The sequence below is a fragment of the Alosa alosa genome, chromosome 19 (assembly GCF_017589495.1).
Source record: "Alosa alosa isolate M-15738 ecotype Scorff River chromosome 19, AALO_Geno_1.1, whole genome shotgun sequence".
Taxonomy (NCBI): domain Eukaryota; kingdom Metazoa; phylum Chordata; class Actinopteri; order Clupeiformes; family Clupeidae; genus Alosa; species Alosa alosa.
The window spans coordinates 1,983,119-2,003,118 of NC_063207.1; the positions used below are offsets into that span (position 1 = coordinate 1,983,119).

The 20,000-nt window shown below is 45.6% G+C and overlaps 1 protein-coding gene across 1 annotated transcript in view; it reads right to left on the reverse strand.

Moving 5' to 3' along the window:
- The window catches only part of cadm3 (cell adhesion molecule 3), a gene marked incomplete in the record, with an annotated part of 74,309 nt that overhangs the window by 6,044 nt on the left and 48,265 nt on the right, over positions 1 to 20,000 (reverse strand). Inside the window, 4 exon segments of the mRNA XM_048228569.1 lie at positions 11,803 to 11,817; positions 14,289 to 14,364; positions 14,367 to 14,463; positions 19,387 to 19,477. Of these exon segments, the coding sequence (XP_048084526.1) occupies positions 11,803 to 11,817; positions 14,289 to 14,364; positions 14,367 to 14,463; positions 19,387 to 19,477 (279 nt within the window).

The window sequence follows — 20,000 nt, forward strand, 5'->3', positions numbered from 1 at the left end:
CATTACATCCAGGCACAGACACACCCTTCAAAGTTAGTCTTATTTGCTGCAAAAGAGGCTCTATTGCTAAAGAGTATAGCATACCAGACAAAGGGCAGCCTTGCCTTACCCCTCTGCCAACTTAAAAAGGAGCACCTAAACCACCATTGACTTTTGAGAACACTCTCCACACCATTGTACAGAACCCTGACCTTCTGAATAAAGCCTTCACTGAATCCAAAGGCATATAACGCATCCCAAAGATAGCTGTGCTCCACCCTATCAAAAGCTTTCTCTTGGTCTAAAGAGACTAAACCCACATCAAGCCCCAAAATTTTTAGCCGTGTCTATGACATCACGGACTAAAGAAACATTATCAAAAATGGATCTACTGGGAATACAGTATGTTTGGTCCGGATGGATGACCTGATCTATCACCCTGCATTATCTGTTAGCCAGTGCTTTGGACAACAATTTATAGTCACTACACAGGAGCGACACGGGTCTCCAGCACTTTATATCAGTGAGATCACCCTTTTAGGTAGAAGCGTGAGGACTGCCCCACGACAGCTCACGGGCAGAAGTCCTTTAGCAAGACTGTCTTTAAGCACTGCAAGCAAATCCTCCCCACCTCAGACCAAAAGACTTATAAAAGTCTATGGGGATTCCATCCAGGCCAGGGCCTTGCCACACTCCATACCTTGAAGGGCCCTCTCCAGTTCCTCCAACGCCAGAGCGAATCAAGTTCAGCCAAGGATTCCTCTGAAACCCTGAGGCAATCCCCTCAAGAACACACTATCAGCCTGTACACCGCTTAGTTCTCCCCGTATAGATCTTTATAGAACTGTGCAGCTCTATTTCGAATATCATGCACACTGGTCAAAAAGTGTTCCAGACTCAGATTGCAAAGAATGAATGCATTTCCTCTGGCCATTTTTTCTTCTCCAAGCTAAAAGAAAAACTTTGAAGGCACATCCATCTGATCCACACACTGAAAACGTGACGGACCAACGCTCCTTGTGCATTAACACCTAGCAGCTCAGCTAAGGCGCCCTCTTGGTTGCCAAATTGTCAATGTCATCATGATCCCCAGTAGAGGAAGCCAAATTCTGAATTTCTACTAACTCTGCTTCCAACATTTCAATTGACCGGGTTCTGTCACTTGTGATATTTCGAGTGTACTGTTTGCACAGTTGTTGGATTTGTAATTTGCCAAAATCCCACCACTGTTGTAAGGAGATAAAAGATGTCTTGCATTCACAAAAAACATCCCAGAAAGCTTTAAAAACATCTCTAAATTCCTTATCATGGGTTAAAGTGGTATTAAAATGCCAATAAGCACTCTTTGGCTTCACTGAGCTCAGGAACCCACTGCACACAACCAAACTATGATCTGAAAAGCTTACAGGAGTAATAGCACAGTTCTTAAAAATATTAAGATGATGTTTAAAGCAGTAAAACCTGTCAAGCCTTGCTAAGGAAATCATATTACTATGGACATGAGTCCAAGTATATTGTCTTTGATCCATGTGAAAATTCCTCCACACATCACTTAGGTCATGTGTCTGCATACATTGACTAAGCTTTCTGTGAAAGCATATGCGACTCAACATGATTCCTGTCCATGTCCTGCTCTGTGCAGTTAAAATCCCACCCAATAAACAAATATTCATCACTATTGCATCCAGCTATAACAGTAGACAATGTTTCTAAAAATGCCACTCTTTCTGCTGCTGTAGTTGGTGCATACACACAAACAAAAACAAAAACATGATCCTCAAAGACAGCTCTAACTTTTAGCAATCTTCCCTCTATAACTTCCACCACTTCATAAGAAATGGGAGTAAAGCTCTTTGAAAAAAGACATGCGACTCCCCCACTAACGTTGGAGTTGTGACTCAAAAGAGAAAGACCCTCCCACTCTAGAGCCCAATCAGTCGCTTCCTTGCATCACTGTGCGTCTCTTTGCAAGAGTACGACGCCTAGACGCTTAATACTTGACAGGAGTCGAAACTGGGCTCTTTTCAAGGGATCCCTAGCCCAATTAATATTTAGGGAAGCTACACGAAAATCAACCATGGTCAAAAACAAATGAAAAAGAAAAAGAAAAAAAAGTTGCATGATTAAACACATGATTCTGCTTACTTGGGACGTGATGCTGCCTTCTTTTTACCGCCCCACCCAAAAAGTGTATTTAACTTAGTGAGGAACTTGGTTAAACGGTAGACCTCAGGGTTAGAAAAAAGCCCGCCAGAAATGAACTGCTTTGTTCTGGCCATGAATTGTTCAATATCAGGGAAAAAGCTGTCGATCTGAACATTTCTAACATGCTTCGTTTCTTTCAGAAAAATTTTTAATGTCCCGCACAGTGTATTCTTGAGTAGGGTAACCACTCATGCGCAAACTACAATCCACACTACAGTCAGAATCACTTTCTAACCAAGCTGGTTTTATTTTGGCCTCCCAAGATGTCTCTTTTTGCCTTCACGGTCTCATCACTTTGTGTTCGCTTTTGACCTTTTTGGGGCATTTTAAAACAGGTTCAACCTCAGCTTCCATTTCAGAACCTTCATCTGAATCAATCCCATCTGTCAGATCATCTTCCCCTGCCACGCTATTCTGGGAAAAAATCTACGCTTTCGGGTTCAGCCTGGGCTGCATCTTTCCCCTGCTGGTCTGGCAAGGGTAGGCTCCACGGGAGGCTCACCTCGGCTGAAGAACCTTCCTCCCCTCCCTCTGCCTGAACACCACTAGCTTCTGCACCCTCACCATTGGGAACATTAATACTGGGGGCTGTTCATTATTGATTCATCCTTCAGCTGGAGTGCCTGTACCGTTTGGGCAAGCCCGCACTAGGTGGGCCAACCTGGCCGCACTCCAAAGCACTTCATTTGACAGGAGGACACATACACCAAATAATGAAAACCCTCTATGGGCACATTCAGAGTAAAATCTATATCCTTATTATCCTTTAAAATCATATGCACCTGACGCCTGAACGACACAATATGCTTAAGGAGTGGATTGCTACTTGAAATCGCTTATCTTCCTTATCGGTGATACTAATTTGCCATGACGGGAAAGAGATTCAATTAGGATTTCATCTTTTGATAAAGGGCGGAATGTTGGAAATAAATACTTTTTAGAGGGTGATGATAAAGGTAGCACTGGGGTGAAAAAACACCATCAATTACTACCCTTTCAATCACATCATTTGCCAACTCTACTGCCTCGAAACAAAACAACAGCCCTGTTCATAACGAGCAGCGGGAGAGGATTTTGTCGTGACCGACCATCTCACCAACAGCCAAGCTACATTCTTCAACGCTGGCATTAGCTGTTATTTTAATGGCAATGGCAGACCCAAAGGAATGTTCCCAGGTGGGAGAGAGAGAAGTGCAAACGGAGCTTAACTACTAACAGCAACCTACCCAACCTTAACCTTAAAAACCCAAAACCAAACCACCCAAACAAAGAAAAAAAATATGGAGAGTAGAGGTAGAGAAACAGAAAAAGGAAGAGGTGAGAGACTCCAGAGGTGAAGAGAGAGAGAGAGAGTAAGAGGTGGAGAGAGAGAGAGGTGAAGAGAGAGAGAGAGAGGAGAGGAAGAGGTGGAGAGAGAGAGAGAGGAAGAGGTGGAGAGAGAGAGAGAGAGGAGAGGAAGAGGTGGAGAGAGAGATAGAGAGAGAGAGAGAGAGAGGAAGAGGTGGAGAGAGAGAGAGGTGAAGAGAGAGAGAGAGGAGAGGAAGAGAGAGAGAGAGAGGAAGAGAGAGAGAGAGGAAGAGGTGGAGAGAGGAAGAGGGGAAGAGAGAGAGAGAGAGAGAGAGAGAGAGAGGAAGAGGTGGAGAGAGATTGCCAGTGGGAGAGAGATTAGGACACACACACACACGCACACACACACACACACACGGACACAAGCAGGCATGTAGGGACGCACAGACACATGGACACATGCAGGCATGTAGGGACACACACACACACACACACACACACACACACACACACACACACACACACACACACACACACACATGGACACAAGCAGGCATGTAGGGACACACACACACACACACACACACACACACACTGACACAAGCAGGCATGTAGGGACGCACACACACATGCACATCAGGGCTTAAATTTCACTGCGGGATTGCGGGTATTGCGAATAATTTGGTCAAATCCTGCAACTCTAGCCATCATAGTGCGAGAAATTCCCGCATACACTTTACAGCCTGTTTGATGACGTTATTCTAATCTGTGGCGTGAATGCGGGGCTATTGACCAGACAGATCAACTAGCCTACTGAGTTGAATTGAACATAGACGCAGACACACACTAACACACCCACACACACACACAACCACTTTGCACTTGCCGCGCCCTCCCCTCCCCATGTCCTCACTCACTCCGCTACGACCACGAAGACGTTCATTGAAAGTTTCGTTCAGCGGTTGACCTTTACATCATGCAAACATGTATCGCTGGCTAAAACGTAAGCCTACTGGCATATGTGAAGTTTCACCCGATAAGAGAAAAGCACAAACAGCAGTGCGAGGCATGCAGTTGGCAATCCGCAGGATCCCACAGGTAGCGACAATGTTATACAGGGGAAACAGCCCAAAGACAAGTTCCAGCCTAACTGGCTCAAAATATATCCTTGGCTCGATTCTCACGACAAAAAAGTATGGCCATGTGCCTTTTACCAGCCGATGTTACAAAACATCAACTTTAAGTCGCCACGCAGATGGTGTATCTCATACAGCCGCAATGAAAAGAAAGCGTGAGGCTGATTCGGCCAAGAACGCGATGGCTAACGCAATTGAAGTCGCGCAGCTTCAGTCTGAGGAGGAAACGAAAGGCCTTCTAAAAACTGCCTACTTTGTTGCAGAAAACAAATTGGCCATTTCAAAATGTAGCCCCCTAGTTAAATTCATTAAGGAGATGGAGAGTCCTAGTTTCAAACAACTGAACCCAGATAGTTATGGAAGTTATGTGAATGATATGGCCTTATCAGAAATGCACCAAGTGATTGCAAATACACTTGTGGAAGACATTGACAAGGCTGTGCTGAAAAGTCCTGTGTTTTCCTTGATCTTAGATGAGTCCACTGATATAAGTAATATGAAGCGACTCATCACATATGTCAGGTACATAGATGATAACCTGAAGGTTAAAACAGCTCTGTTCAGGAATTCTGATGTTGTGGATGGAAGAGCAGACACAATTTTTGAGGATGTGAAGCAGTTACTAAGAGAAAAGAATTTGGATGGTAGAAAACTTGCAGCCGTTTGTACTGATGGTGCTGCTGTAATGACAGGATGCCGCCAAGGAGTTGTTAAAAAACTCAGAGAGGAATTCAACTCAGATTTGATAGGGGTACATTGCACAGCTCACCGTCTTGCTCTTGCGACTAGTGACGCAGCCAGATCTGTAGAAAAGGTGAAAAAGTTTCAGGCAGATTTAAAGTTAATTTTTGTATTTTTCAGCAATTCTGCTGTCAGGAGCAACAAGCTGCATGAATTGCAGAAACAGTTAGAAGAGCCACAACTGAAGTTTACCCAGCCACACACAGTCAGGTGGCTATCAATCCACAATGCTGTGGGTGGTGTGTAGATCAGTGAAAGCCCTAAGAGATGTCCTGGAGCACATGGCTGCCTCCAACACTCAGGACTCTGACAAAGCCAAAAGTCTACTGATTGCGTCAGACACTTCAACTTTGTGGCTCTCTGTCACATGATGAAAGATGTCACTTTCAAAGAGATGACCTGGACTCCTCCACAGTCAAACCAATGGTTGAAGGTACCAAGGAGGCCCTTAGAGAAATTATTGTCCACCCTGGTCCAGCAGAGCAGGAATTCTTCAGGTCTCTTGAAGAAGGCAATAAGGTTAAAGGAGACAAGCTTTTTGACTTCCACACTCAAAAGCCAGCCTTTGATAACATGAAGAGCAGATATGTTGGATCACTGATAGATGAAATTGACAGAAGATTCCCTGCTGAAACAATGGATATTTTGTCATGGTTCACTGTTTTGGAACCAAAAAAAGCCATAGTGGCAAAATGGTCCTCTGAGAATTTCTCTCTTTATGGTGCAGAGAAAGTTAAAAACCTGCTAGTGATGTGAGTGCAGATGAAGCCTGGTCAGAGTTTGCCATGCTCAAATATATCATGGTTTCCAGCGAGTCATGTGCTTCATTTTCTTTTCAGCAGTCTGTGTTGCATGAACATGGCGGTGTTTTCAGTGAAATGGAAAAACTCATCAAGACAGCTATGGTCATACCAGTTGCCAGTGTCTCATGTGAACGAGGGTTCAGCACACAAAACAGAATTAAGACAAAGTACAGAAATTCACTAAGTAACACAAACCTCAACAACCTAATGGTCATTTCTGAGCTTGGCCCTCCCCATGAGCAGTTTGATTTCAACAGAGCTGTTATCAAGTGGAAAGAGATGAAGCAAAGAAGACAGAGGACAGGGAGAGACTAGCAGAGCATAGAGGCAACAGGAGAGACTAGCAGAGCATAGAGATGGAGAAAGTACCACAGCAATCTATACAGTTAAAATCAGCAATGGATGTTATGTAAAATGTAGATGTTATTATGTTGTTGTCAAGTTAAATAGCCTACACACGATTAAAAGTTCATGAATTCTAAGGGCAGTTTGGTTCTTTTCTTTTTTCAAATGAAAAGATAAGACACATGAGAGAAAGTAAAAAATAATAGTGTATAAAGACAAAAGAGAATATGAACACTCATACAGCTCAGAGGCCTATAGAACTGTAGTAGTACAGAGAATCCTTAAATTGGTGTGGGTGCCCAAAGAAAGACCTGATAAAGGCAACCCCAAATGGTGTAAATAAATCCCCCCACATGAAGAACCTAAGGGGAATTTCCCCATGAAGAATTTTCCAAAAATGAAATTTAAGCCCCTGCACATGCATGTTCACACTCACACACACACACACACACACACACACACACACACACACACACTGTTCCTTTCTTTAACACTCAGCTTTGAACACACACACACACACACACACACACACACACACACACACACACACACACGCCTGCCACTATCCACACACACACACTGTTCCTTTCTTTAACACTCAGCTTTGAACACACACACACACTAACATGCACACACGCCTGCCACTACACACACACACACACATACTAACATGCACACACACCTGCCACTACACACACACACACTAACAAGCACACACACCTGCCACTACACACACACACACTAACAAGCACACACACACACAATGCCACTGTACTGCTTTAGCCCACATGGCTCTTGGTGTGAGTCTGGAGGAAGAGGTGATCCTACAACAGATCCTTGTACTCTCTCCCACTCCCTCCCTCTCTCTCTCTCTCTCTCACTCCCTCTCTCTCTATATATATATATATATCCCTCTCTCTCTATTTCTCTCTATCCTTATCTCCCTCTCTCTCCCTCTCATTCCTCCTCCAGACTGGTGGTATCTGAGTCTCTCTGGTAAGTGCCACTGAGCCTCTGTTAAACACCTGAACCTGTAATCCCACAAAGAGACCCATTCCAGGGAGCAGGACTTCAATTTGGCACAGTGCACATGCTCTCCACACAGAAAAGGCAGCTTATCTCCATGGCTGTGTGTGTGTGTGTGTGTGTGTGTGTGTGTGCACGCGCAAGTGTGTGTCTGTGTGTGTGTATGTGTATGTGTGTTTGAGTGTGTGTCTGTGTATGTGTGTGTGTGTATGTGTGTGTGTGTGTGTGTGTGTGTGTGTGTGTGTGTGTGTGTGTCCCCACAGAAAAGGCAGCTCATCTTCATCCTGACACGGACCCCAATCCACTCAGTACTCTGCCTGGGCACTTCACCTCCACTCAGACTAGACCACTAGACCACTTCCCTCTGCAGCCTCCAGAGGGGACTACTGTCCTGCAGAGTGGACTACTGTCCTGCAGCCTCCAGAGGGGACTACTGTCCTGCAGAGGGTACTACTGTCCTGCAGAGGGGACTACTGTCCTGCAGAGGGTACTATTGTTCTGGCAGCCTCCAGAGGGGACTACTGTCCTGCAGAGGGTACTATTGTCCTGCAGAGGGTGGACTATTGTCCCGCAGAGGGCACTACTGTCCTGCAGAGTGGACTACTGTCCTGCAGAGGGTACTATTGTTCTGCAGCCTCCAGAGGGGACTACTGTCCTGCAGAGTGGACTACTGTCCTGCAGAGGGGACTATTGTCCTGCAGAGGGCACTACTGTCCTGCAGAGAGGACTACTGTCCTGCAGAGAGGACTACTGTCCTGCAGAGGGCACTACTGTCCTGCAGAGGGGACTACTGTCCTGCAGAGGGGACTACTGTCCTGCAGCCTCCACAGTGGACTACTGTCCTGCACTGTCCTCCTGTATCCCTTTAGTCTGGGAGAGGGTGACTACTCTCCCTCTAGGAGACTAGGACAGTATGCCACCCCTTCCCACCTCTCACACTAAGAGTGGAGTGGGAGAGAGTGAGAGAGAAAGTGGAGAGAGAGAAAGAAAGAGAGAGAAAGAGAGGGAGAGAGAGTGGAGAGAGAAAGAGAGAGGGAGAGAGAGATATAGATGGAGAGACAGAGAGGGGAGAGATGGAGATGGACAAGGAGATAGAGAGATAGAGACAGAAATAGGGGTGTAAATATTAATCGAATCATTATTGATGCATGATTATGCAGCGGCTAATGCATTCAATTCATGCATGTGTCCAAAGGGTATCGATTAATGTGTTTATTTTGCCGCCTGTTTGTTCGGCCTATCTATTTTCAGCATCAGCTCCGACCTTTCTTTTCTGTCTATGGTTCGATGTGTTACACTACCTACTCCTAAGCTGCAATTGGTGGCTTAACCCTCATTATTGTCTTCTACTTTTACTTATACTTCACACCACTTCAGACGCATTCATTACTTACGCTTTCACACATTATTTTGTTGAGTCTGACTTTCATTAGCTATGGTACAAGTAGAGTGATCTGGCAATGAAAGTGACATTTTACACACCCAGTCGTAAGGCCAAGTCATGGGTGTGGAAGTATTTTGGCTTCAGAAAACAGGATGAAGCAGTGGTAAGAGATGTTTGCAAAGAGAAAGACTGTCAGTGTGAGAGAAGATACTGCCACGCCAAATCTATCCGCAAGACACCAGAAAAGGCTTTATGGTATTGGCGCAGAGCACAGGCTTCCAAGCCTGCCACATCACTGACAACGCTTTTCACTCAAAAGTTGTCGAGCACCCTTTGCAAGGCCATGTTTTTTTTTATATGCAAAGACATGAGGTTGTATTGTGTCAGCATCAGAACGGCTGGGCTTTAGATACCTGCTCCTACATTCAACTTTTGTTGATTTATTTGAAACCTAGATATTGTAAAAAATATTGAGTATTGAATCGATCAATCGCATCGGGGGAATTCTGAAGTATCTAAAAAATAATCGAATCATTGGCTTAAGAAATCGATATCGTGATCTAATCACATGAAGACTCCATTTACACCCCCTAGACAGAAATGGAGAGATGGAGAGAGAGGGGTGTGAGAGAGATGGAGACAGAGAGAGGGAGAGAGATAGAGAGACAGCAGCAGCAGAGAGGAGCAGAAAATAGCTCCTGTACATCGCCTGGTTTTAGCACTGCAGAGTGCTACATTGACACCATGTGTCAGCACCATGTTTCAGCACCATGTTTCAGCCCCAAGTATCAGCACCATGTTTCAGCACCATGGACAACACCGCTTTATTCTCCAGTCTAATTATGGAACCAGGTACACTTACACTGCTCTCTTTCATCTATTCTATCACCCTTTTATCCTTGGTTGGCCAGCCAAAGCAAATTACTAGCATCAAGCTAGTGAACTGAACTGTAGGCAACACGACTCAACATACACCCTACCAACCAAGTTAAGGGTGCTGTTACCAGTGCAGATACAAACCAGGCCAGAGATTACCATGCCAAAAACTACCGTGCTTTGCCAATTGGAGCCAAACTGAGTTGCGTAGTCAGTGGAAATGAAGGCTACCATGTTTCAGCACCATGGACAGCTCCTATGTGCAGGACCCTAGCCTGAGATAGCCAGGCAGCACCTGTTTCAGCACCACGGACAGCTCCTGGGTGGTACCATCTTTCATGTGAGCCGCACCATTTATTGGAAACCTAGATACCATATTGTCCGTTGAATTCTTTAAGGTGAAATACGTTAACTTGTTTTCCATGTAGAGGTTAACAGATTTGTAGCACCATTTAACCTCTAAAATCTCTAAAAACAATCACAAATAGGGCAGTTCATCACAGTTCATGAATTGTGGTTGGGATCTAGGCCTACTGCAACTGGACTGATAAAAGATCATGTAGTTGCAAACATCTCACCTGGCTACGAGCAAAAGCTATCACCACTGTTATTTGGTTAACAATCCCTGTCAGTTCCATGCAGTTTGACCTTCCAGTGGGTATGAGGAAGACAGGTCATGCCATGGTTTTGTTCATTTTTCTTCCACATATGCACTGGAAGTCAGTTAATTCATTTTTATATAGTTCATATTTCTGAGTTTTTAGACCAGTAATGAAATACATCTTTACATGTAACCAGTAATGCAAATGGCGGTTTCAGCACCGCGGATAGCTCCTGTTGGCTACCACATTTCAGCACCGCGGATAGCTCCTGTTGGCTACCACATTTCAGCACCGCGGATAGCTCCTGTTGGCTACCACATTTCAGCACCGCGGATAGCTCCTGTTGGCTACCACATTTCAGCACCGCGGATAGCTCCTGTGGGCTACCACATTTCAGCACCGCAGATAGCTCCTGTTGGCTACCACATTTCAGCACCGCGGATAGCTCCTGGGGGCTACCACATTTCAGCACCGCAAAGGCAGGAGAGGACTACAGACCCAGAAGCCCAGCAGGGGGCAGTCTAGAACAGGACCAGAACAAACTTAACAGAACCTTCAGAACCACTAGAGAGTGTTTAGATAGAGAACGTTCACTGATACAGCACTCACTTACGAGGTCTGTCTGCCACAGTACTCCTCGGAACATTAGCGAGTAGGAACCTGCAAAAGTTCCGCTTTGAGACAAGACTGCATGCTGACTTTGAGAGAGACAGGAGGCTAGATCATCCATCTCTATTTCACCACAGGACTAGATCACCCATCTCTCCTCAGGACTAGATCACCTGTCCCTACTCTAAACAACTACATCGGGACTAGATTACCTGTCTCTCCTCCTCAGGACTAGATCACTTGTCTCTACTCCACCACAGGACTAGATCACCCATCTCTACTACTCAGGACTGCAGGGCTGGATCTGTCGTGTCTCATGTTTCTGGTGAGAGATGGCAAGACTCTCCAGGGTCAGGACCAGCAGGTCTCTAATACTGGCCAAATCCACAGCACTCCACACACACACACACACACACACACACACACACACATGCCTTGCCTGCCTTTTGCCCTTGCCTTGTACACACACCACATACCCTTGCCTTGCCTTGCGCCCCTGCCGCACGCCGCGCATGCGCCGCGCCGCACACACACACACACTCACACAAACACATGCATGCACCGCCCTTGCCTTCACACACACTGCCCTTGCATTTGGGCCTCTGCGCCGCATACACACACACACACACACACACACACACATATATGTTGAGACCAGGGATCCAGACTAAAGGAAAGAACAAGAGTTTGAGGCGAACAGTCAGACAGACAAAGAGACAGACAGACAGACGGTCAGACGGGCTGAGAAAAACTAAAGGAGAGAACCAGACAGACAGTCAAACAGACAGACAGGTTTCTGAAGACAATACCTGCATGGTTGACTTCTTCTCAAGAGGGTGAATGGTGGATGGATGGATGCATGAGTGATGGATGGATGGATGGATGGATGATAGAGGGATGAAGAGAGGAGTGGGTGGAGGAGTGCCATGTGACCATGGGAACGAGGAAGAGCATCCGAGAAGAGAAAACAAACAGAGAACATGAAATAGTGAACATGTGTGTGTGTGTGTGTAAGAGTGAACATGTGTGTGTGTGTAAGAGTGAACATGTGTGTGTGTGTGTAAGAGTGAACATGTGTGTGTGTGTAAGAGTGAACATGTGTGTGTGTGTAAGAGTGTGTGTGTGTGTGTAAGAGTGAACATGTGTGTGTGTGTGTGTAAGAGTGAACATGTGGTGATTACCGTGTGTGTGTGTGTGTGTGTGTGTGTGTGTGTGTGAGGTGATTACCTGTGAAACTGTACACTCCATTCAGCCGGATGGGAACTGAAGTAGGAGTGAGAGAGGGAGGAGCAACAGAGCGAGAGAGTGGAGGAGCGGAGGAGGGAGAGAGGAGGAGGAGGAGGAGGAGGAGGAGGAGCAGGGAGGGGGGCTAAAGGAGGAGGAGGAGGAGGAGGAGGAGGAGGAGGAGGAGAGGAGGAGGGGAGAGAGGGAGGAGAGGAGGGAAGGAGAGTGAAGTCTGGGAATAGAGCGTTGGAGAGAGAGGGAGAGATGATATCTGGAGTGGAGAGAGAGAGTGAGGGAGAGGGAGGAGAGGAGGAAGAGGAGGAGGAGGAGGAGGAGGAGGAGGAGGAGGGAGAGAGGGAGGAGAGGAGGAGGAGGAGAGGAGGAGGGAGAGGGAGGAGGAAGAGCAGGTTTGCATCTGATGAGTCTGTGAAGATGAATAGAGAGAGAGAAAGAGAGAGAGAGAGAGAGAAAGAGAGAGAGGGAGAAAAGAGAGAGAGAGAGAGAAAGAGAGAGAGAGAGAGGGAAAGAGAGAGAGAGAGGGAGAGAGTTGGGCCAAAAGAAGCAGGAGATGATGGAGGATGAGGGGATGAGAGGGTGAGGGTGGAGGATGAGGGGATGAGAGGGTGAGGGTGGAGCGATGAGGGGATGAGAGGGTGAGGGTGGAGGGATGAGGGGATGAGAGGGTGATGGTGGAGGGATGAGGGGATGAGAGGATGAGGGTGGAGTGATGAGGGGATGAGGAGGATGAGGGTGGAGGGATGAGGGATGAGGATGAGGGTGGAGTGATGAGGGGATGAGGGTGGAGGGATGAGGGGTGGAGGGATGAGGGGATGAAATTGGAGGGATGAGGGGTGGGCGATGAGGATGAGGGATGAGGATGAGGGTGGAGTGATGAGGGATGAGGGTGGAGGGGATGAGGGTGGAGGGGATGGGGGATGATGGATGAGGGGATGATGGCGTGCGGGATGATGGATGAGGGGATGAGGTGGAAGCGGATGAGGTGGAGGATGAGGATAGCGGATGAGGGTGGAGGGATGATGAGGAGGATGAGGGATGAGGTGGAGGATGAAGGATGAGGTGGAAGCGGATGAGGGTGGAAGCGGATGAGGGATGAGTGGAAAGGATGAGATAGGGAATGAGGTAGAGAGATGAGATGAGAGATGAGGTAGAGGAATGAGATGAGATGAAGAGATGAGAGGATGAGTGGAAGCGGATGGCGTGAGCAGAACAGTGAACGGAGGAAGAGAAAAGAAAAGATGAAAGTAAAAACATGACAAAGAAAAATCCCAACAACAAAACAACAGAAACACAAACAAACCCGCTGAAGAAGAAAAAAGGAAACGCACATACACACTCTCCTCTCTCTCTCCTCTCTTCATCCCTCCCCTCCCTCCCTCTGTCCTCTCCCTGTCTTCATCCCTCCATCTCTGGGGCTCAGTACTTTGTACCGATGTCCATGATGTGTGTACCTTTTACCAGGAGTGTGTACTGGCTTTGCTCCTGGCCGATGTTGTGTGTGTGTGTGTGTGTGTGTCTGTATGTGTGTGTGTGTGTGTGTGTGTGTGTATGTGTGTGTGTGTGTGTGTTTGCTGTGTGTGTGTGTGTGTGTGTCTGTATGTACACCAATTGTGTGTGTGTGTGTGTGTACCTTAAGTTTTGCTCTGCTCCTGGCCGATGTTGTGTGTGTGTGTGTGTATGTGTGTGTGTGTGTGTGTGTGTGTGTACCTTGCACCAGGAGTGTGTACTGGCTCTGCTCCTGGCCGATGTTATGTGTGTGTGTGTGTGTGTGTGTGTGTGTGTGTGTGTGTGTGTGTGTGTGTGTGTGTGTGTGTGTGTGTGTGTGTACCTTTCACAAGAAGTGTGTACTGGCTCTGCTCCTGGCCGATGTTGTGTGTGTGTGTGTGTGTGTGTACCTTGCACCAGAAGGTATTGTACTAGCTCTGCTCCCTGGCGATGTTGTGTGTGTGTGTGTGTGTGTGTGTGTGTGTACCTTGCACCAGAAGTGTGTACTGGCTCTGCTCCTGGCCGATGTTGTGTGTGTGTGTGTGTGTGTGTGTGTGTGTGTGTGTACCTTGCACCAGAAGTGTGTACTGGCTCTGCTCCTGGCCGATGTCATTGTTGGCTGAGCGAACCCACTGCGCCGCTTCAATGGGTTGTTGGCGCCTCAAAAGCGCAGTTCACTACCGACCTTCTTCGCCAAAGTGGGCAGTTCGCCATCCTTCTTGTCCCAGTCAAACGATGTGGGCCTGCCGTTGAGGACCAGAGACACACAAATTAAACGGAAACCAGGACTACGTGTGTGTGTGTGTGTGTGTGTGTGTGTGTGTGTGTGTTAATCAGAGACACACATAAATAGGGCTTGTCAGCATAACCGTCACACCACGATCGCGATTAAGGCATAATGTGGTAAAAAGCGTTACTTCTTTTTAATGCACTAATCATGTGCCGCCCAAAAGACTTTTCATTTACAACGTCACTTGTTCTGTTTTAAAACAATTCTTGTGTGTGTGTGTGTGTGTGTGTGTGTGTGTGTGTGTGTGTGTAAATCAGAGACACACATAACTAGGGCTGTCAGTTCTGTTCTGTTTTAAACGATTCTCTTTGGCTACTGCTATTGACCCTTTAATATCACCGAAACACCTCAAGTTTAAGCTATAATCTACGACATTATATATTTGTATTTATATTGTATACATTGTTATAATATAAATAATATTTATATTATAAATAATGTGAATATATATACATGTGTTATAAATGCAGTTCTATTTGTTATAAATGTTGTTCTATTTGTTATACCTGCAGTTCTATTTGTTATAAATGCAGTTCTATTTGTTATACCTGCAGTTCTATTTGTTAGAAATGCAGTTCTATTTGTTATACCTGCAGTTCTATTTGTTAGAAATGCAGTTCTATTTGTTAGAAATGCAGTTCTATTTGTTATAATTATAGTTCTTTCTTGTTCCTTATGCTCTTATAGTTCCACCATTATTCTGTAATAATGATAACAGTTCTGATTTTATAGTCTTGCTAATACAGAAGCGGAGGGGTGAGAGAGAGAAGGGAGGGAGGGAGAGAGAGGGTGAGAGAGAGGAGCGTGAGAGAAGAGAGAGGGTGAGAAAGAGGAGTGTGAGAGAAGAGAGAGGGTGAGAAAGAGGGGGGAGGGTGAGACAGAGAGAGACAGAGAAAATGGGAGAGAGAGAGAGAGAATTTAAAATGAAAGATACTATCAAGAGAAGGAGACGGGGCATATCTTGCTGCCCAATATGCATCAACATGTCACAACCTGAGGGACAATGAGTGACCTATACGGACAAATAAACACACACACACACACACACACACACACACACACACCATCATACACTGCATTTATTTTACTTTTACCTGTTCATTTTAAAAATCTATTGATATGTATGCGTGTATGTTCAGATTGTATAGCTGCTATGGCAATATGAGTGAACTTGGAGTGGAGGAAACGGCCCTCTCTTGTGTATTATACCTCTAAATGGATTTATTGCACCGTGCCCTTGACTACAAATGCGCTTCGGCGTCAGGCCGTCTTCAGTGAGCTCAAAAATATTCAATGTGTTCAAAAATATGAGTGAACTTGTCATGCCAATAAAGAGAGAGAGAGAGAGAGAGAGAGAGAGAGAGAGAAAGGGAGGAGATACCCGTTCCGAAAGTGTGGCCTAGGGACTAACCAAGTTCTACTGAGGAGAGTGTAGTATAGTGATCCACCAGCAGGGGGGAATGTTATGCTGCCAATTGTAAATCTCTGGAGTGACATCACAGCTCTCTGGAAGACCTTACATCAGGACAAACCCTCATATCCAGAGTAATTGAGCTGACACACACACACACACATCTCTTCAGTGGAAAAGGTTTCCTAAACCTCACACAGGCCTATCCCTGTGTGTTTGCCATAGACTGTAAAAAATAGGTGTTTGCAGGTCTCTGAGGGGGACTAAGAGGTTGCCATGGTAGCACAGTGTTGCCTGTAGCTCCTGTGACATGTCTGGTGTTGGGCTTTTGCAGCAAAGACATAGCCTACACACAGCTCCAGGTGTGTGTGTGTGTGTGTCTTGATGTGTGCAATGTGTGTGTGTGTGTGTGTGTTATTGTGTGTGTGTGTGTGTGTGTGTGTGTGTGTGTCTTGTAGCGTGTGTGCGTGTGTGTGTGTGTGTGTGTGTGTGTGTGTGTGTTTGCGGTTGTGTGTGTGTGTGTCTTGGCGTGTGTGTGTATATGTGAGTGTGTGTGTATGTATGTGAGAGTGTGTGTGTGTATGTGTGTGTGTATGTATGTATGAGAGTGTGTGTGTGTGTGTGTGTGTGTGTGTGTGTGTGTGTATGTATGTGAAGTGTGTGTAATGGTTGTGTGTGTGTGTGTGTGTGTCCAATAGCATAGTGTAATGTGCGTAATGTGTGTGTGTATGTGAATGTCGTCGCGTATAATGTGTAATGTGTATGTGTGTGTGTATATATGTATGTCCGTGTAATGTGTGTGTGTGTGTGTGTGTGTGTGTATTATGTGTATATAATTAATGTATATGTGTGTGTGTGTGTGTGTGTGTGTGCTCTGGGACGTGTGTGTGTGTGTGTATGTGAAATTAATGTACGTATAATGTGTATGTGTGTGTGTGTGTGTGTGTATGTGTATGTGTGTGTATGCGTGTGTGTGTGTGTGTGTGTGTGTATGTATATCAGTGTGTGTGTGTGTGTGTGTCGTGTATGTGAGTCTGCGTGTGTATGTGTGTGTGTGTGTGTGTGTGTGTGTATGTGAGTGCGTATGTGTGTATGTATGTGAGTGTATGTGTGTCTGTGTGTGTGTATGTGAGTGTGCGTGCGTATGTGTGTGTGTGTGTGTGTGTGTGTGTGTGTGTGTGTGTATGTATGTGTGTGTGTATGTGAGTTAATGTAGCTTGGTGTGTATGTGTGTGTGTGTGTGTGTGTGTGTGTGTGTGTGTGATACAGAGAGAGTTGACTGTAGCTCCTGTGAAAAGACTGGCCTTCACCAGATCTCTCGCTCTAGAACATCGTTTCCCAACCTTAGTGTCGGGACCCCATGTGGGGTCGCCTGAAATTCAAATGGGGTCGGCTGAGATGCTGGGTATCTTACAGTTGACCAGTACATTACATAAAAATAAATATAAATGAAATGTAAAAAATATATTAAAAACCCCATGATCCCTCTCTCTCTCACTGCAGAAAGGTCAGATCTGTTTTGCTTCAGGATCCCGTGATTCGGGGTGTTGGTTTAAGGATTATCCTCACATACGGAACACGAGGAACGCATGGTCAGATCACACCAGGAGCTCTGTCCTCCAACACTCGGACGGCTGTACTGATACTCATAGGCCCGCTTTTCTGTGAACTGAAGTAGCTGCACGATACACCCTCTTTTGGCACATCCTAGGATCCAATCAAAACTAGTGTAAATGCGGGCTGGTTAACTAGGATCCAATCAAAACTGGTGTAAATGCAGGCTGGTTAACTAGGATCTAGGAACTAGGAAGCAATGCCACACATTTTTAGGCTAAAACATTTTATGTCACTTACTGCAAACATCACCTAACCATCATTAGCTGTCTGTGTCCTGAATACACTGTAAAAAAAAGCAGCGATCTCTGTGGACAGCGCGGGCTCAAAAATGGCAACACAAAACAACCTGGGCAAACCTAGCCCATAAAAAAACATAACAAACTGTTCCAGCAAATCACAGACGAGATGCACGTTTAGGAGAGAGTTTCAATTGCGGGAGCAGCACGGGAGGGAGGAAGTGGTAGTGAGCTAGCTCTGTTCTGTTTGAAAGTCAACAGAAGTGACGTTACCCAGCTTTGCTTAGAGCACCTTTAACTATAATCCAATAAAAAAAAGGCTGGTTAACTAGGATCAATCAAAAGTAAATGCAGGCTGGTTAAGTTGATAGCTAGCCTGACTGTGGTTCTAATGGTTTCCCTCAGATCTAGTCTGGAACACCACGAGTTCAACCTGACTCAGATAGTCTGGAACACCTGATTCATAACCATTTCCCTCAGATCTAGTCTGGAACACCACAGTTCATAACCGTTTCCCTCAGATCTAGTCTGGAACACCACTGCGTTCAGTTCATAACCGTTTCCGAGGGGAAGATAAGAACGAAAGCTATTGTGATAAGCAGAAGCAGCAACACCTGCAAACGTCAAACAATGCGGTAAAGGTAGACCTACATACAATGCAGACATTTCTTTACAGTAAAGGTAGACCTACATACAATGCAGACATTTCTTTACAGACTGGTGGTACTTTGCAGCAAGTAAAGTAGACCTACATAGGAATCTCTGGTCTTTAAGCATTGGTTAAATCTCTGATCAACATTGATTTGATGATATTTCCAGGCTAGTAGATAGCACCAAGGTTCAAACAATTCTGAATGGAGCCGGTTCAAGAACCCAAGAACCAGAGTTCTCTGTTACTCGACAAACGGTCTGACTCAAACGGTCTGACTTGAATGGTTCTACTGATTTTCACTGAGAGACAACAACTTTTGTACCCACACAAAATAATCTCTCTCTCTATCTCTCTCTCACACACACACACACACACTGTCTCTAATCTACCCACCTGTCATCTGTCTAATGCTGCACTAGCAGGTGTCTGATAGGAAAATCCAATTAGCATATCAGCTATAATGACTGAGCTCACCACAGCTAGCTGCTGACACCACAACTAGGCTAAAGCTAACTAGTTCTAGCCTTCAGCTAACCTCACCACAGCAAGTGGACAGCTAGCTGCTGACACCACAACTAGGCCAATTCCAATCGGCTAATCTAGTGGAGCTGGCTGCTGACACCACAACTATGCTAACTGAAGCAGCCTTCAGCTTCTTCACCCACTTTGTGGGCGTAAAAATGCTGCAGGAGAAGATCAATAGACTGACCCTCTCAGCATTCATAATCATGCATAATTCATCAGAGAATATATTACTGTAAAAGTGTGTGTGTGTACGTGTGTGTGTGTGTGTGTGTTCATGTGTACAGGTATGTAGGAGTGTGTGTGTGTGTGTGTGTTTGTGTGTAGGTATGTGCATGTGTTCAGGTATGTAGGAGTGTGTGTGTGTGTGCGTGCTTGTGTGTGTGTGCGTGCGTGTGTGTGTGTGTGCGTGTGTGTGTGTGCGTGCTTGTGTCTTACTCTGGATTGGCGTCGCTCACACACTCCAAATGGAATCTCTCTCCCTCTCGGGGAAGATCGCTGGATGGCTGGATCCGTACGCTGGGAGAGTCTGAATGGAAGACGACTCAGTTAAACAGTATAGTATAGTATAGTGCACACACAGTATAGTATACAGTATACACTCACTCAGTTACGTAAACAGTATAGTATAGTACACACACACACACACACAGTATAGTATACAGTATACACTCACTCAGTTAAACAGTACAGTATAGTACAGTTCACACACACACACACGTATGGTATGGTATGGTACACCTACAGTATGGTATACAGTATACACTCCTCGGTTAAACAGGTTAAACACGGTATAATTATACAGTATGCAGTTAAAACAGTATAGTATGGCATAGTACACACACACACACACGGGTATAGGTATGCAGTATACACTCATAAACGGTATGGTATGGTACAGTGCACACACACACACGCACACACCACAGTATGGTATGCAGTATACACTCACTCGGTATGGTAAACGTACACACACACACACACAGGTATAGTATACACTCACTCAGTTAAACAGTATAGTATAGTACAGTACACACACACACACACACACA